At 44.0% G+C, this 17,030-nt stretch overlaps 1 protein-coding gene across 2 annotated transcripts; it reads right to left on the minus strand.

Annotated features, from left to right (window-relative positions):
• Positions 1-2,305: 2,305 nt before the first annotated feature.
• On the minus strand, positions 2,306-16,686 carry Nfil3 (nuclear factor, interleukin 3 regulated). Of its 2 annotated transcripts, none has more exons than XM_047526531.1 (2): positions 16,436-16,686; positions 2,306-4,161 (listed from the first exon to the last, which is right to left on the minus strand). In XM_047526531.1, the coding sequence occupies exon 2, from the start codon at positions 3,994-3,996 to the stop codon at positions 2,608-2,610; it is 1,389 nt and encodes a 462-aa protein (XP_047382487.1). In that variant the 5' UTR covers positions 3,997-4,161; positions 16,436-16,686; the 3' UTR covers positions 2,306-2,607. The 2 variants fall into 2 exon arrangements, with proteins under 2 accessions (XP_047382487.1, XP_047382486.1); XM_047526530.1 differs by lacking the exon at positions 16,436-16,686 and adding an exon at positions 15,778-16,021.
• Positions 16,687-17,030: the final 344 nt, after the last annotated feature.

Raw genomic sequence — 17,030 nt, forward strand, 5'->3', positions numbered from 1 at the left:
CACTCCCCTCTACCTAATCTAAAGTAACTCTATTCCACCCCCAACCCCCACATTGTGAATTAGCATCCGCATATAAGAGAAAACATTCGGCTTTTGGTTTTTTGGGATTGGCTTATTTCACTTAGCATGATTGATATTCTCCAGATCCATCCATTTACTGGCAAATGCCATAATTTCATTCTTCTCTAAGGCTGAGTAATGTTACATATATACACATATCTCACATTTTTTTAATCCATTCATCTATTGAGCTGTTGAAGGGCACCTAGGTTGGTTCCATAGTTTAGCTATTGTGAGTTGAGCTGCTATAAACATTGATGTGGCTACATCCCTGTAATATACTGATTTTAAGTCCTTTGGGTTATAAACCGAGGAGTAGGATAGCTGAGTCAAATGGTGGTTCCATTCCAGGTGTAACCTCCTTTTTAGTACCTCTGAGGGTCACACCTTCTCTAGATTACTTACCAAATGTTATATTAGCACTTTCTCCTATTTATGTGAAATCTGCCATTTCCTTTGGAATGCTTTCTATTGTACCGCTTATCAAATATGTCCCTCAGGGACCGAGGACTTGGTTTGGATCCTGGCTGCATTAATACAACCTGACACCCTACAGAGCCTTGACTCACAGCAAGCTTAAGCAAACAAAAGCCCCTATCCTTCCCCTATTTTATGGTTTTTCTCCTTCTTGTGAATTCACATCATATTTTTTTTCTTATTTGTGGCACTGACGATTGAACCCAGTGCCTTCTGCATGCTAGGCAAGTGCTCTAACACCGAGCAACACCCCCAATCCACAAGAGTTTTTTTTTTAAATGTAGGAACCAGACTTTGCACCGTACCTGTATTACAGTTGATGTTGTTTGATTCATTTCTTCCATTCTAGGTTATGAAAGGCTTTTGGATACTGATTTCCATTCAGCATTTTCGTTCCCTATGTCGATTTACGACATGTACAGAGGAGTCAGCCTCAGGCCTCCCCCAGCTGCTAAAGACCGAAGAGAGAGGCTGAGGGCCAAGCCTGGCCACACATTTCTCTAGCAGCCCAGGGGATCAGGACAGAAAAATGGTGGCCACAGTCGGAAGGACAAAAGTGGATGGTGTGTGTGTACATGTGTGCGTGTGCTACTGTCATTCCCTTTAAAGCAAAGACAATGTTTTGTAAGATGAAAATCAAGAAATAGAACATATCCAAAATCAGGCCTTTACTTACAGTGAGCAGTCAGAAAGACTGCAGAACCTTAAAAGGGATGCTCCTATTGAGCTCTCCCGGTCTCCATTTTGCTGACCAACCTGGGGCAGGTACAGAGTGAGGGCTGAGTCACTGTGCACCTGTTCTGACTTCTCAAGTCCTGGGCCCACTTCTGGAATAGAAAAGAGGCCAGTGTGGAAACAGGGCTTTGGCCAGAAGTTACCTGTTGAGAAAGCTGTGCCTGACTGACACCCACCTTACTTGCCTCAGAGGGACATACAGACATCAGTCACTCTGTGTGTCATAGGGCAATGGAGGATCTTGGACAAATAATCGGGAACAATTTACTTGGGATGATGCTTTTTTCCCTGGACTTGTATAATTTTTAAAGCAATGCCTGAAGATTTATATTTGTCATTAATAAATCTTTTATTTTATTTTGTGGTGCTGGTGACTGAATCCAGGGTTTTGTACGTGCTAGGAAGAAGCTCTACCACTGAGCTATATCCCTGGCTCATGAACAGATATTTAAAAAAGAAAAATGATACATACTCAGACTACAGATATATGTTGGCATGTGGTAATTGATGTGTTCTTTGAAATTCCAGAAACTAAATAAAAGTATTATTTAGCTTAATTCTCTAGATATAATAGAACTGTTAAGGTTTACAACAACATAAGTATGCCTCTATCCTTATTATCCACTCTTTTAAAACAGCCTTTCATTTAATAAAGTGGGTCAGTGACTCAACTATCCGCGCCCCTGTGTCACACTTAAAAAAGGGAGATGACTAAGTACAGGCTGATGCCAAACAGCCTGGTTTTCCTACTTTAAAAAAAATCATAGAAAAACTTAATTTTAAAGAAAACAATAGAAAAGTGAATATTAGTAAATTAGTCACAAAAAAGAAAATTCACCATTGCTTTTCTCTTTCCAGAAGGTTTCTAAAGATATCAGAGTTTAGAAAACCAGGCGATCTGCTAACTTAGACTTCTGTCTTTCCTTTTACAGAGGGGGAAAGTGTCCCACAATAGTAAAAATAAACTTCAACACTTAACACTTAACATTGCTTTTCCATTGTCCATTCAAATCAAGTGCAATGGAGCAGAGTGTCTGTGTCTGTCACCAATCCTTTATTGAAACTGGCAACTTACACGCTTTATAATAGAACAACAAAAATAATGTCCGATATGTACAGCCTTCGTGTGGACTATGTGACTATACACAAGGAGGGGTGAGAACATAACCTCATCTTCATCATAGTTTGTGCACACAGAGACACCCAACAGACAACATGTGCACTCGACAGTGAAATGACAACACAGGTCCAGTGAAAACTCAGCATAATACAAAAACATACTCATCAATTGCAAAGGACAGCTTCCTAAGCATTCAGCTCTTAATCAGTAGTCATCTACCCAGAGTCGGAAGCAGAGATTGGTTGTGTGGCTATGAGTCTCTTAAGTGAGACCACCTCTGCAGATAAGTTTGCTATTCCCTGCTTCAAATACAAATTCTCTGCGTCAGAAACTTTGTAGCCATTGTCCTTAATTTCCACCACTCCAGTTTTGAAACCATTCTGAGTTTTGCCACTCAGTTCTTTTGGATGCCAGTGTTCCGATTTGAGGGACCAATCTTGAATGTTTGTCACCTGCACTGAGAAAGGAGTGAGGGAAGAATGTACCATACTCCGGGCACTATGCTTTTCAAGTTCAAAATGTCTTTTCGACGTCATGTCGACAGGTGAGGGAAGTTTTTGCGTGGCCTCAAAATCATTATCGAAGGCTTCTACTTTGATCTGCATGGCTTTGGCTTTGATCCGAAGTTTGTGTGGCAAGGCAGAGGAATTCACTTCGGGGACTTTAACCACGGTCGCATGCACACGTTTCAGTTCAACTGGAGAATGGATGGGGCCCTTGGGAACCTGCTGCTCATCTTCCCCATCGGATGACTTTCCCACCACACCGTCGTCAGTTTCTGAAGTTCTGGGAGAGTTGCTGGAGGATCTGTTGACCTGCAGGAGAGGTGGAGAGTGTGAGTAGCCAGAAAAAGAATTCCCCATGTAGTTTTGATAGATGGAGGCTGCGTAGGAGCCCCGGTCCTCTCTCGGCTCCCTGGCATAGCTCTCCAGCTCCATGGGCTCCTGCTTGATGACCTGGAACTTGCTTTCAGGACTTCTGCAGCTGCCCTGCACAGGGCTCTCCTGCGTGTGCTCCACCGAGGACACCTCGGACACGTCGGACAAGGAGCTCTGTGGAGAGTGCTTAATGACAGAAATGCAGCTGCCCGACACCATCGAGGGCTCGTGCTCGTCCACAAAGGAGCTCGCGGTGGACTTGGAAGTCGGGTAGTCTTGAAAGTACACAGCTGTAGAATTACTGAGCTTCTGGATCTCTTGCGCATAGGCTGTGGAGCTAATTAAACCAAACTTTAATTTCAGGGAAAGCAGTTCTGCTTTTAGAGTGGCATTTTCTTCTCCCAGCGCAATTAGTTTGTTCTCTAAAACCAGGTCATTGAGCCGGCGCTTCTCGCGGGATCTCTTGGCAGCCTCGTTGTTTTTCCGCCTTTTCTCCCAGTACATGGCATCTTTCTTCTCGTCGGGAATGAATTCCCGTTTCCTCCGACACGCCGACGATTTGTTTTTCCCCACGCTGCCTTCGTTCAGAAGGAGCTCTTCGCCTGCGGTCAGGTCCTCCGCCGCTTCGGTTAAGGCAGAATTAAGTACCATCACCTTGTCCACGTTGCTGGTGGTATCAAGAGACGCCTGCTCCTTTTTGATGGTCTGCATTTTTCTCAGCTGCATCAGAAACAACCTGACCCTATATATGCAGAGAAGAACAAATTATTTCCCCAGTATTCTGAAAAGCTTGGGAAACTGGCTTCGCATCCATCAACAGTCTTGTTCTACTGTGGGAGATCCATTTGTCAGGCTCCTCTTACTGAAGAGAAGTAGGGTCTTCCTGGTTATCTGCAATAGACGAAAAGAAACGGTCATTCATTTGGACAAATCTTGGTTGTCAGTTAAGTAGAGGAACTATGCTAAGCACTTAGGGAATACAGGCATGGCAAATCTTTCCTTGGAGAGCAAGCAATCTTGAAAAAGAGGAAGTACCCAAATATCTCTACTGTTAAGCCATAAAGGGCTTATCTACAGGGGATTAAGTGGCCCAAGACAGTGAGAAACAAAACAAAAATAAATAAAACAAAACTGGCTCTGTCCTGGGAGAAATAGTGGAAAGCTATGTCTAATGGGGAGAAATGGTAGGGTGTGGCATGTGGGAGTGGGCCATTACAGGAAGGAAATTACAGATAGCCTCTGGTTGGTAAGTTTCTAAATAATACTTGCATATTGCGGTGCTTCTGAATAATTTTTTTTAAGGTATCAGGAATTGCACTCAAGGGCACTCAACCACTGATTCACATCCCCAGCCCTATTTTGTATATTTTGTAGACAGGGTCTCACTGAGTTGCTTAGCACCTCACTTTTGCTGAGGTTGGCTTTGAACTCACGATCCTCCTGCCTCAGCCTCCTGAAATGCTGGGATTACAGCATGTGCCACTGCTCCTGGCTCTGAATAATTTTTTTTTTTTTTTTTTTTTTTTTTTTTTTGCGGTACCGGGAATCCAACTCAGGGCCTTGTGCTTGCTGAGCTATCTCCCCAGCCACCTGAATAATTTTTGATAACACTGACATCACTGCCTAGCAAATGTGCTCACCTCTTCAAAGGAACACTGCTAAGTAAACTCCTTTAAGAACCATAAGCAAGTTCTGCAGTCAAACATGGAAGAAAACATACATGGAGCTAAATTTTTATTTCCAAAGAAACTAAAATAAAAGCCATATTAACAACAGAGTTATTATTGATTTTAATCGGCATCTTCACATAGACATCAACCTGCCTGTCACATCCCTGACTGCCTGGTGGGCTTAGAGCCCAGGACATTCCAACGGGTGACTCACCAGACCTGAATGAAAAGGATTCCTGTCCATAAAGTCATCACTTCAGAAGCACCTGTGCTCATGAGATTAGAAATGTCCCTTTTCCTGACTTCCTTCAAATTGGTTTATCAAACAATCAAGATCAAAGCCTCCAACTTTTTTGTGTCCTGAAAATTCTGTTATTGTAGATTTCCGTTATAGAGTAGTTTTGGGACTAAAATGAACAGTCACTGTTCAAAAGAATTTATTTTTCTAAAAGTCCAGTGCCCTTTTGAAACTTAAACCAAGAGAATAAAACTGTGGAAAGAACTTCTTTCAATTCAATTTTACTAATTAGTTTCAAATAAAAATATAACAACTCAAAAATAGAATCATCAACTAGTTTCTTCTCTCTTGGGTGAAATATTTATAATATTAATTTGGCCTGACATTTGCTTTTTTTTTTTTTTTTTTTTGAGGTGCCAGGGATGGAAGACAGGGACTCCTCACATATGATAGGTAAACACTCTACCTCTCTACTTCTAGTCCCCGACACTTTCTTTGATGTGAGATAATAAATCTGTATTATGTGCCCAAAAGCACTCTTTTCATGATGGTTTTGACCCTCTATTTCTAGACACTGATTCTCTAATTTTCCAATTGGTAATACTTTTTATAAGGTAGATGTGTACAACAACTCTTCTCTTGCTCCAGCTGTACAGAGTGGTGCTCTGTCCTGCCACATTAAAAAGATGCAATTTTTTTGTTTTACATCACTATTTCTTTGTTATGCATAGTTTTACAACTACTAGTGAAGTTTAATTTTTTTCAATTGCAAAAAACTGCCAGCTCCTTTTGTCTTTTCCAGTAGAAACAGAAGGCATGATATCATAATTTCAGGATCATAAAGAATAAGGTTTCCCACCAAGTTTCTGTCCACTAAACCGAGCCCACACAGTCCAGGAAACAGCTAGTTGCAACTTAGAAGTGTGACTGTTAATACTGTTTGTTTTTTGATAATGACGCTTTCATGGCAACAATGGCAAGGCGTGTGTCACAGTAGGCAGGGATGTGGTAGTAATGCAATCTTTGTATCGATCACTTGGTAAAACATGATTTCCTATCATTTCCATTCAGGTTTTGTCTTTGAATGTGAAAACCCATTTTGCTCTACATACTTCTTGCTCAAGTGTGTACTGTTCTTCAGTTAGGTCCTCAACCCCAAAGTGAAATGGGTGGCAAAGCAGAGTGACAAACTCTAGCTAACAAAACCCGTGACCTTATCTTTTCCCAGTGCCTGTCAAAGTTCCACTGCATCCTCAGGTACTGCTTCTTTTAACTTTGAGTTTTTAAACATCAGACTACACCTTGCATACTATTATTCTGGTTCTCTCTTTTCTTTTTTCCACTTGAGAATTTTTCTCTTCCATGCATTTTTTAATCTCTTTTCCTTTTTTTAAATCATATTTCCTTTACATTGTCCCACCATTCTTACTCTTCCTAAATGTTCATGACTGTTTTTCACATCAAGTGAGTGGGGACCCTTTTTCAACCTCCTGGCCCAAAGCTGTGCACTCCTTACAGGAACACACTCGGTGCAGGTGGGGCAGGCAGCCGTCACCCTGCCGCACAGGGAGCTGCCATTTAGCTAAATAGGCCCATTTGCTTTAAATTTCTTTAACCCCTTTCTTCTAGGTGTCTAAGTACTGTGTGTTCAATTTATCATCTCCACAATTTGGTTGGTGCATGAAAACCTACAAAAAGTCTCATTTCTTTTTAATCATCTTCCTATTTGAATCTCATCACCTGTCACTGTGGATCTGGATATCCTCACTGTCTCTATGACTCAACTGGCAATCACCACATGCCATCTTTGGATATTTTTCTGTAATATTATTTATCAAATAATCTTGCAATAGTGGGAAGAGTGTGTCAGCACTGTGACTGAATACACTGTGCATCCTCCTATGTGTTTCTTCCACATCCAACTAGACTGCAAAGGGCTTCGGGGGGAAATTAAAATATATTTGTATTCTTCTAGCAACAAATGAAGACATGAGGTAGTCAATTGGATTGATGGTCATCCATTCACCTTACGGAAGAGTTTTATAATTGCAAAACTTTTTGGATGCTTCCTTTTAAGTTTAATATTATTGCATGAATGCTAAAGGAAATAGTTTATTAACAGAGTTTCTCTTATTATGTGGTTTATTCAATACATTGGAGTACCTACTGTGTACTGAGATAGACTGGCCCCATATAAATGGAAAGGAAAAACCAAACCCCCAAGGGCCCAGTCCTTGAAGACGGCATTGGGAGCCAAACACAAGAACCCAGCCAGAATTAGGGTGCATGGACAGAGTTCTCACAACAGAGACTGGGGCGTGAGCTCTGTGTACTCCAGCATGCTGCCTTTTTATTGGTACATGGACAATAACAAAAACTGCCATAACAGGTGCTATTTATTGAACACTTACTATGCAACAGGCACTGGGAGGCTGACCTGCTTTATTTCATTAACCTTCCCAACAATCACTTTCAGATGAGAAAATTCAAGTTCAAAGAGGTGTAGTGACTTGCCTGGTATCACACAGCTTGTTAAAGGCAGAGCCGAAGTCCCAGCCCAGCTCAGCCCCGGCTACAGGTTCTCTGATAGAAGTCTCTCCCCACCTGGCACAGGGCTGCTCTGCATCCCTAACAGTCCTCGCTGGGCTTCTCTGCCTTCTGAGTCATGCATTCCCTGTCACTAAGTTACTCTGGAGCAGTCAGGCACTTTCAGTTGCCATCTTAACTTTAAGATGTCATCCTAAGCCAACAAAGATGCCACCCAGAACTGTTTCCTACCTTCCTCGGGGTTTTTGTGCATCCTGGTGGTACTTAAGGAGTGGAGAAAACATTTTATTAATTTTCGTATCTCTGCTAAATTTAATCTCCAGGATCCTACCCATGTTAAAATAGAGGAAAAGAAAGAATACTTGTGGACATTGTCAACTGTGACTTTAGTTTTTAAACAAAACCAAAAATGTATCTGTTTTCAACAGAAGGGAACAGGGTCTCTCTAACCCTCAGGTAGAGAACCAGATAAAACAGGGACTGAGTGAGGGGGCAGAGATTATTCAGCAGTTAAGAGCAGAGATGAACTCTGGACTTTGTTTACATCTCATAACAAAGAACTTAAGACAAGTGCAAAGGTAGTTTACAAAGCCTCTAAAAAGCATCAGCATTTATGCTAACCTAACAACTTCATTTCGAATCCCAATATTTTCCTTTGTGATTAATTTAACAATTACTTCATTGGTGTGTCATCTTTTCAAATCAACATTTAACGCTGCGGTACATTAGTCACTGCTTATGTTTCTTTTTTTGGTGAATAATTGACACTAAATGCCAATTCTATGATGTTAGCGTATTCAGCACCATTAACTTCATTACACCCATTAGATGATATGACTGTTCCTTAAAAATACAAATAAAAAGAGAAATTTAAGAGCAGGAGTCATCACATGCCAGCTGAGACATTTTTCCATACCTAATGTGAGGATGGCCTCACTGCCCACTACTTTTTAAATAAAACGTCACACTGTTGCTACAAGCAGAAGTTAGATTTTGCAAGCCCAGAGTTTTAAAGTTTATTTAAGTCAGATGACCTAAATATTGTTTTTAACTAAAAGACTTGATCTTGATCTACAAAGCTCTCTGACAAATACAACTTTATGACAATTCTAAACCAATGTTTTCCTTGAGGGCTTATTTATATTTATGATAGAACTGTATCTTCACTTGTCTCTACCTGGTCTCTAAGATAATTCCTTAGGAGACCAGAAAAGAATAAACACTTTGTTTTGAGCATCTAAAATCTTACTAATCATTTAGCCTCAAAATCCACTTATGAGAACATTTTGCTACATATCATCTCCTTAAGGGGTAAGTTTTGTTGTAAATTGCTTCTATTATTTGGATCTTAAGATTCTGTCAATACAACATGAAATACAATGTGATGTGCCTACTGGTTTGGAAAAATTTTCATAGAAATATCTCATTTCCCCCTCTGTTCTCTGAATGCACTATTTACTCTTTCTCAGACGTTTAGATAACAGTAAAGAAAAAATTGATTTTGAGATAAACCTAAGTTACATGAACCTGTAAACCATCTTTCCACTAAAAAAACTGTTGCTAGTTTTTGAGATAATGCCATTTTCATGAAAAAATAAAATTAATCCATCATTTCATAGCATTTTATACTCGTCAACTAGTAAGACCAGCAGAATGTTAACCTACATTTTCTCACTGTGGGTAAAATCCAGGATCTTTGCGCCAATGAAATGCTTTACTTTCTATGGGTAAGGGAAAAATATCTAGCATTTAAAAACAAGATAAAATAACTAAAGAATTCACATATACAACTAAGGGATCATGAGGGATGTAAAATTTCACAAATGCTGAACCTGTAGGGGATTTTCTAATCATGATCATTAAAAATGGAAAGACCTTTTAAATTAAGAAAACAACATTCTGAGTGCCCAGCTAAAGGCTCACATGAACACTATAGTTCCATCTCTAGTAATAAGTTAGAGAGAAATGTGTATTTAATCAAGACGGGGAAAACACACACACACATACGCACATATTCTTTCTCTCTCTCTCTCTCTCTCTCTCTCTCTCTCTCTCTCTCTCTCTCTCTCTCTGCCAGAATCTATTCTAGCATAGCAACAAACTGACCTACTTTTTTCTATTTAGGTACATCTGTAAATAAATGTGTCAAAACCTGATCCGGGTTTACCATAAAGGAAAATATTTCAAGTTCAACAAAGGACTATTTGAAAATTAGATTTAAACTTATTAACTAGGATGACAACATTGCATTTTATTATAGCATTGATGCAATTTAGTAATTGAAATATGAAATAGTGTAACTTGACATTCTTTTTAAGAGGCTATTGTAACCTAATGCATAATGAAATGATTCTGAAAATTGCATAGCACAGGCACATACATGCGAACACATCCAAACAACTTCATGGCTTGAGAAATAAAGACAGCAGTCATCAGAGGAAAGTAATATGGAAATGGGGGCCAGGGGGAGGTGGTGGAACAGATGTGTGTGTTGAAACTTTTAAAAAGATAGTTTATTGGCCTAGCAACTAATCTGAAATCTTAAGGAACACCAACAATCACAAATTAATCTAGTCAAAGGAAAGGCTGTATTAGACAAGCACAACACGAAGTGGACGACAAAAAAATACTGTGGGCTGTGGGTGGGGAGCAGGAGGTATGGCAGAGAAAGTTCTTGAATACTGCTCAGTGATACTGGAGACTCATCCCAATTCTACACAGCTAGGCTTTCTAATTCCTTGTCCACTTTCCCAATCAGCGGATGACTGCATATTTTACTCTATGCTTTATGAATAGAGGAGTTTATTATTTTTTTTTAATGCTTACTTTTAGGGTTTATTTGAAAGCCACTTAAGTACAGTTTAAGATCCCTAGAAAGGTAATAAAGACACCATGTGGGCTGGGGTTGTAGCTCAGTGGTAGAGCGTTTGCCTAGCATTTGTGAGGCACTGGGTTTGATCCTTAGCACCACATGAAAATAAATAAGTTAAAAGGATTGAGTCTATCTACAACTAAATTACACACACACACACACACACACACACACACACATATATATATATATATATTTTAAAGACAACTTGTCCTGAAAACAATAAGACTTACAGGCATCATTCTGATCCCAATGAATTGAGTCTTCAAACAACAGATTATTAAGGAATAGCATCTAGTAAATCCCTATTAAACTTAAAAACCAGCCTATGCTCTTAAATTAAAACCATATGAACAAAAAAAATTTTTTTTAAACTACAGGAAAGTTATTTGCAAAGAAATGTGAGAGAGAATTGGGGGTGGTGGTAATAAAAATTCATTTTGAAACTGAAAAACTTTTATGTAATGTCTGTGGATCAAAGGTCAATGTCTTTCAACATTCTCTACGAGTGCAATCTGGATAAAAATCAACTCAAATATAATTTAGAAAAATAACAGGATACCAAACAATGGGCTGATCCTGTGAAATACAGGCATACCTTACAAAAACAAGAAATGAATATTATAGGAAATTTCAATTACATTGTTTCTGTTATAGTTGAATTGAATCCCAAGTGTGCTCTCACTTCTCAATACAAATTAAAAATAAACAACTTTTGACGGCATCCATGCCATCTGGATTACAATGGAAATAATGAAGTATGTGTGATTTTCAACTTGGGTAAAAATAACATCCAGGCATGATGACTGCACCTTTTCCACCCCATGCCGCAATCAAATCTACATCTCGGAACTGACTCTAATGACCACAGCAAGGTCAACTAGAAAAATCCACTCCGGAGTGAGTCAGGCACATTGCTCAATGTGTGAAAGGGCTCTCACAAAAGGTTTTAATTTTCAGATTGTTGCATCATAGTGATGTTATAATTGCACTTCACCAAGATAAGCCCTTAGCACAGAAAAGGAAATTGTTACAAAAATTAGTGATCTTGCACTCTCTGTCACTGAAGGGACAGAACAGAAAGGGGGCTGTGACAACTACAGCTTCCCATCTTTTTGAGCTCTGGGCTGCTGATCAGCATCTCTGAGCTTCCATTTCCTCATCCATAAAGCAGGGATGATAATAGGGCCCTCCACACTGTGCCTGACACCTGCGGAGTAATTATTTAATATTAGTTCTTAATCTCATTTCTGAAGAATGACCAGCATGAAGGCAATGGTGACTATTAGGTCCAGCCCTTTCTACCCTTTACCAGTCTTAATGAGGTACCGCCGTGTGTCAGAAGTATCAGCATAAACCAGATGTAATTTTCTCAGTTTAGTCAAAAGGATCAAATATGAATAGTCTCACAGGGCTTAATTTTAGTTTTCAACCATGGAGTTTCGTGCATCCCCTTATAGGGGAGATCCTTCAGGGAGGGTCTAAGCAACCCCTGACTATTATCAGACCAGAGTTTTAGAAGTAGAGATCATGGAGTACCAAGATCACAAGTCACAGAAAGTTCCAGGGAACTGGAAAATGCCAAATTGTTTCTGCAATCATCTACTCATCTCTCTACTCCTTCACCCAGATATTAACCTAATGATTTGGGATGTCTGAAGTTCTTTGATCCTGTCAAGAATTCCCTTCAAACTGAAATCAACACAACATAACAGGCAGTTTTCAAAATAAATCATTATTGGAACAAAAATGTATCTCAAGAAACATCTGTACAGACTCAACTCTAATATCAATCCTTACTATTACTGCACAGGAATATGGATGTGACTTTATTTTTTTAAACTTTAATTAATTAATTTTTATATGGTGCTGAGGATCGAACCCAGTGCTAGGCAAGTGCTTTATCACTGAGCCACAACCTCGGCCCCACACCTCACTTTATGAATTCTGATACCTGGTCAAGTATTTGCTGAGCTCCTCACAACTGCCTTGCTCCACGGATTTTATTCCCTCAGTTTATCCCGGAAGCTGGTGGAATCATGGCAGAGGCAGAATATCACTGGTTGGGACCAGGGAACCAGGCAACGCCTGCGAATTTTTGCACCTCAGCAAGGTGCAGTGTCTAACTGCAGGCAGTCTATAATAAGAGGGAAACTGGCTAGGGGGAGAAGTGTCAGATATGGTGCCACAGAAGCCAAGTTTTTGGTCTGTTTCCAACAAAGAGCAGACTGAATTGATAAGTTCTCAAATATCTGCTAAGTCTCCAAGAATTCATTAAATTACTGAGTCCAGTTTGGGAAGTCTTCAAGTCCAAACAGAGTACTGTGCTGTACTTTCACGGCGGGACAGCAGCTTCTACGTGGGCATTTTGATTTTGTTTTATTTTGAACTTGGGAGAACTGAGTTCTCTTTAGCCTTTGATCGCATAAACTAAAGATAAAAAATAAAATAATTACTTTAAATAAAATAATAAAACATGAGTTAAAATAGCCACACTCAAGCTGGGGGCCTTCCTTTCCATCCCCATCAATACCGGAGTGTCCCCACCCCCAATTTCTGTGATTTATTGATATTTGGAGATTTTTTTTTTTTTCATCTCATAAAAGGAGAAACGCTTGGCTCTGAAATACAATGAAGATTCTTGGAACAAAGGTGTCTGCGGGTTTTAGAACCTCGCAGTGCAAAGATGTGGATTTGGCCCCTGGATTTGTCCCATCAGAGACCGGGCCGCCCGTGTGAGAGAGCTCCGGGTCTCCCCGCTGCCCTCTCCGCCCGAAGCCAGAGCCCAGAGTCCCTCTGGCTCAGCGCTCCTGCGGCCAGGGTGAACACAGAGCGCACCGGCACGCCCGGGCCGCCGCGGGTCCCTCCCGCCCAGGCTCCGCCGGCCGCGCCCCCACGCTGCGCCTCTCCCCGAGACCCGCCTCCCACCGGGTGGGCGGCGCAGCGGGGCCTCGGCGCCGCGAGGACCCCCCGCGCCAGAACAAAGGAATGTTGGTGTCGGGGGGAGCGGGTAAGGCTGAGCATAGCGCAGGCCACCGAGCAGCCCCTGTCCAACGGCGGCCCGGAGGCGCGTGCGGACTCCAAGTCTCTGCTGGCCACCACCAGATGCGCCCGCGGCCCCGCCGTTCACAGCTATGGCTTCCCGCAGACCCCGCGGGGCCCCAGGAGGAAGGAGCGCAATGGGGGCTGCACGGACGCGCCCCCGGAGGTCGCGATCGGAAGGTGGCGCCAAGCGGCCCCCTACACGCCTGAGGCTCCCACCCGAGCTCGCAAACTAGGTCGGGGTCTGACGCCGGGGGTGACGGGTGGGGGTGGGGGGGCGGATAGAGCAACATTCGCTTCTTAGAAAATGACTGTAATTAGTGCACTTAAATTATTTAAACATTAAGAAAATAAACTGTTCCTATAACACTTATATATATTCACAAGTAATGACAGTAGGTGAGAATCTAGGAAGAAATTTTCCATCTGGGTACTTTTCATTTATCTTCACATGATTAAAACTAGGTTATTGAGACAAAAAATACAATCTATTAACCTATGTTTCCCATAAATCATATCTGGTGTGTGTGTGTGGGGGGGGATATGATGTGAAATAAATACTTCTGACCTCATTAGCTGTTGTTATTTACAAAAGCCAAGAACAGAAGATGACACTTGGCCATTCCCTGCTGTTCTCAGAGAACAGCAGTTTCCTAAAGTGTCCTTTGAAAAGATAAATGGGAGTCAGCGTACAGCAATACAGCAAATCACTGGGCGCTGCGAAATGCCTTCCTAAAAATACAATCTTATCAAAGGTCTCCGAAGGCGTGGAGTTAAAACTACAGCAAATGGCCTTGAACTTGTATTTGCACACAGCCCTGGAGAAAACACCAGAAATAGCACTGAGGCCACAATTGTTAAAATGTGATAGGGCTAAATTTAGAAGAACGAGCATTTCATTTAGGGCAAAAGAGACACATTTGGCAGCATGAGCTAACTCAATGCTTAGCCGGGTGTCTACTTTCCTGTTTAAAATATCCTTTAATAAAACCTGTTATAGTGACATTCTTAAACGCTGAGATTGTCCTACTTTCTTTGTAGCGAGATTATAAAATCACGTAATTAGCTCCTTCTTTCTATGCTCACTGCCAGCAAATTCGGCAGTTACATAATGCAACATTTCCAGGAAACTATTATGTGATCTGTCTTGTAGTGTCTGAAAAAGCAATGACAATAAGGTGAAAAAAAGGGCTGATAGAATGGAATGCATTACAATTAGGAAGGTGGGGAGGTAAACGTCACAATGGTTCGTCCCAGATTTAAAAATAACAGCTCCGAACATTTAAGGAGCGAACCCCTCCCCCCACCCCGTAGTACCCAAGATCAGCATTCAACCCCAGGAATCCTTTTTATGTTTTGTTTATTTGGGATGTAATATAGATGTAAAAAACGATCTAATACCCAACACTGCGCTAAAATTATCAAATCATTGCACACATACGCGTATATTCCCACATAAGCCCGTAATCTGTGCCAACATTTCACCGTGGGCAGATTATGCAATGTAAGAAAGGACAAATCCCACAACCTTCCCGAGGGCTTGTAAAACACGCTGACGACAAACAGGGTGGAAAACGTCTGTGCCTATACAGCGCCTGACACAAACAAACGCCGCGCAGGCATTCTCCGAATGCCGTCACCTTTCACGCTACCAACCGTCTTTCTCAACAAGCAAATCAAGATTATACCCCATTACTCAAACCTCTCCTACCAACCCCGACTCCCCGCGCCGCCAGCCCCGGAGAAGGGACGAGAAAGGAAAGACAAGTGAGAGGAAAGAGCATCTTCCCGCTCCGAGAGAGCTTAGCCTCTGCTCAGCCTCCCTGGCGCTCTCCTCTACCAAAACATCAATTTTCCTGAAATCAGGAGACATTATGCAATAGCAGCGGGGGGAGAGCGCAAACCAGCCAGGGCTACGTGCCGGCGCGAGGGCGCTGCAATCAAAGCAGCCACCTTAAGGTGGCGAGTCCCATCCTGACAAGGCAGCAAAAGTTTATGTAATGAATGCGCCGCGCACACTCGCCGCCTTCGGCGAGCCCCGCGCACCGCCCGGCCGGCACCCCTCGCCCAGTGCCCGCCGGCCGCGCGCTCGGGGAGCGGGCTCCGGGCCCCCGGCCGGCGGTGGGCGGAGCACTTACCGTGTTTCTGCTCTCTGTGCCGGGGAGGCGAAGAGAAAGAAAGGGGCGGCCCGGAGTCGAGCTGGCGGCGCTGAGGCTCGGGCCGGGCCGGGCCTCCGGGGCCGCGGCGGGCGGCGGCGAGGGCGCGGCGCGGGAGGCGGGCAGGCGGGCGCGCCGGGTCCGCGGGCGCCGTGGCCGCGCCGAGAGATGTGTGTTAGTAGGTCAGTTCCGAGCGCGGCGCTACGTCGCCGCCCGCCAGCCCCGCCGTGACGGGCGGCCCCGGCCCCAATCGCCGCGCCCGCTCCCGCCCCCGGCCCGCCGCCAATGGCCGCAGCCCGCAGGGGCGGGCTCTTCGCGGCCCCGCCCCGCCCCGCCCCCCGCCCCACTCCCCCTCGGTGGCGGCGCCACTACCAGTCCGCGTCCTTCCCCGGCCGCGGCCACAGCCGCCGCCCGAGCGTCCGCAAGGACCCGCGGCCCGCTGGAGGATTGCGCAACGACCGGTCCCGCAGAACCGCCAGGGGCGAGCCTGGGGACGAGCCGGGGACCCCCACTCGCCTTGCCGCTTGCCCATTGCCTCTTTGCCTTCCCAGTCGCCGCAATGGCTCCGTGCGACCCACGACCCTCGTTCCCTGGCAGAGGCGCTTTTTGTCTCCCCGAAAGCCGCAGCGAGCCGGGCTACCTGTTGCAGACAGAACGCGGGGCCAGGGACGCGGGCTGCGAGGACCCGGGCGTGGCGGGGACTTCGGCCTCCCTTTCTCCACACACTCCCGAGAGGACCCCCAGCACCATGGGAGGCGGCGGGAGGGAAAGTGAGGGGTGGCGGCTGGCGAGCTGCCAACACTCGGGCGTGCTGCGGCGGGGAAGGGGTCGGGGCGGCTGGTGGGAGCTGCGCAGTGCCGCGCGGCGTAAGCGAAGATTGAAATGCCCCGGCGCTTCTCTGAGAGCCGCGACGGCCTGAAGCGGGGAGGAAAGCTCAACGCACAAACACCGCCCCCTGCACAATTAGGGCGAAGATGACGGCTGCAAAGTTGTTGCGTAACACGACCGGGAAACGAGGCTCGTCGAGGTCCATCTGGCCCGTGGCCACGTGGAGAGGTGGCCGCTGCGGCTTCCCCCGAAAAGATGTGAGGACCCCGCTGTCCCGGTGAGCCGGGCGGGGTCGCCCCCAGCATTTGGTGCTGGGGCTCGAAAGGACCTTGCCGGGTCTCTTTCTGGCGAGTTTGAATTAATAGCTCTTTAGTGTCATTTCTGCCCCTAATAGATGCGCTCGCCTT

This window comes from Sciurus carolinensis, chromosome 15 (genome assembly GCF_902686445.1).
Source record: "Sciurus carolinensis chromosome 15, mSciCar1.2, whole genome shotgun sequence".
Taxonomy (NCBI): domain Eukaryota; kingdom Metazoa; phylum Chordata; class Mammalia; order Rodentia; family Sciuridae; genus Sciurus; species Sciurus carolinensis.

What these genes read in the sequence shown, in the direction of transcription:
- Nfil3 (XM_047526531.1), bottom strand. Translation starts at nt 3,996, where the DNA reads ATGCAGCTGAGAAAAATGCAGACCATCAAAAAGGAGCAGGCGTCTCTT.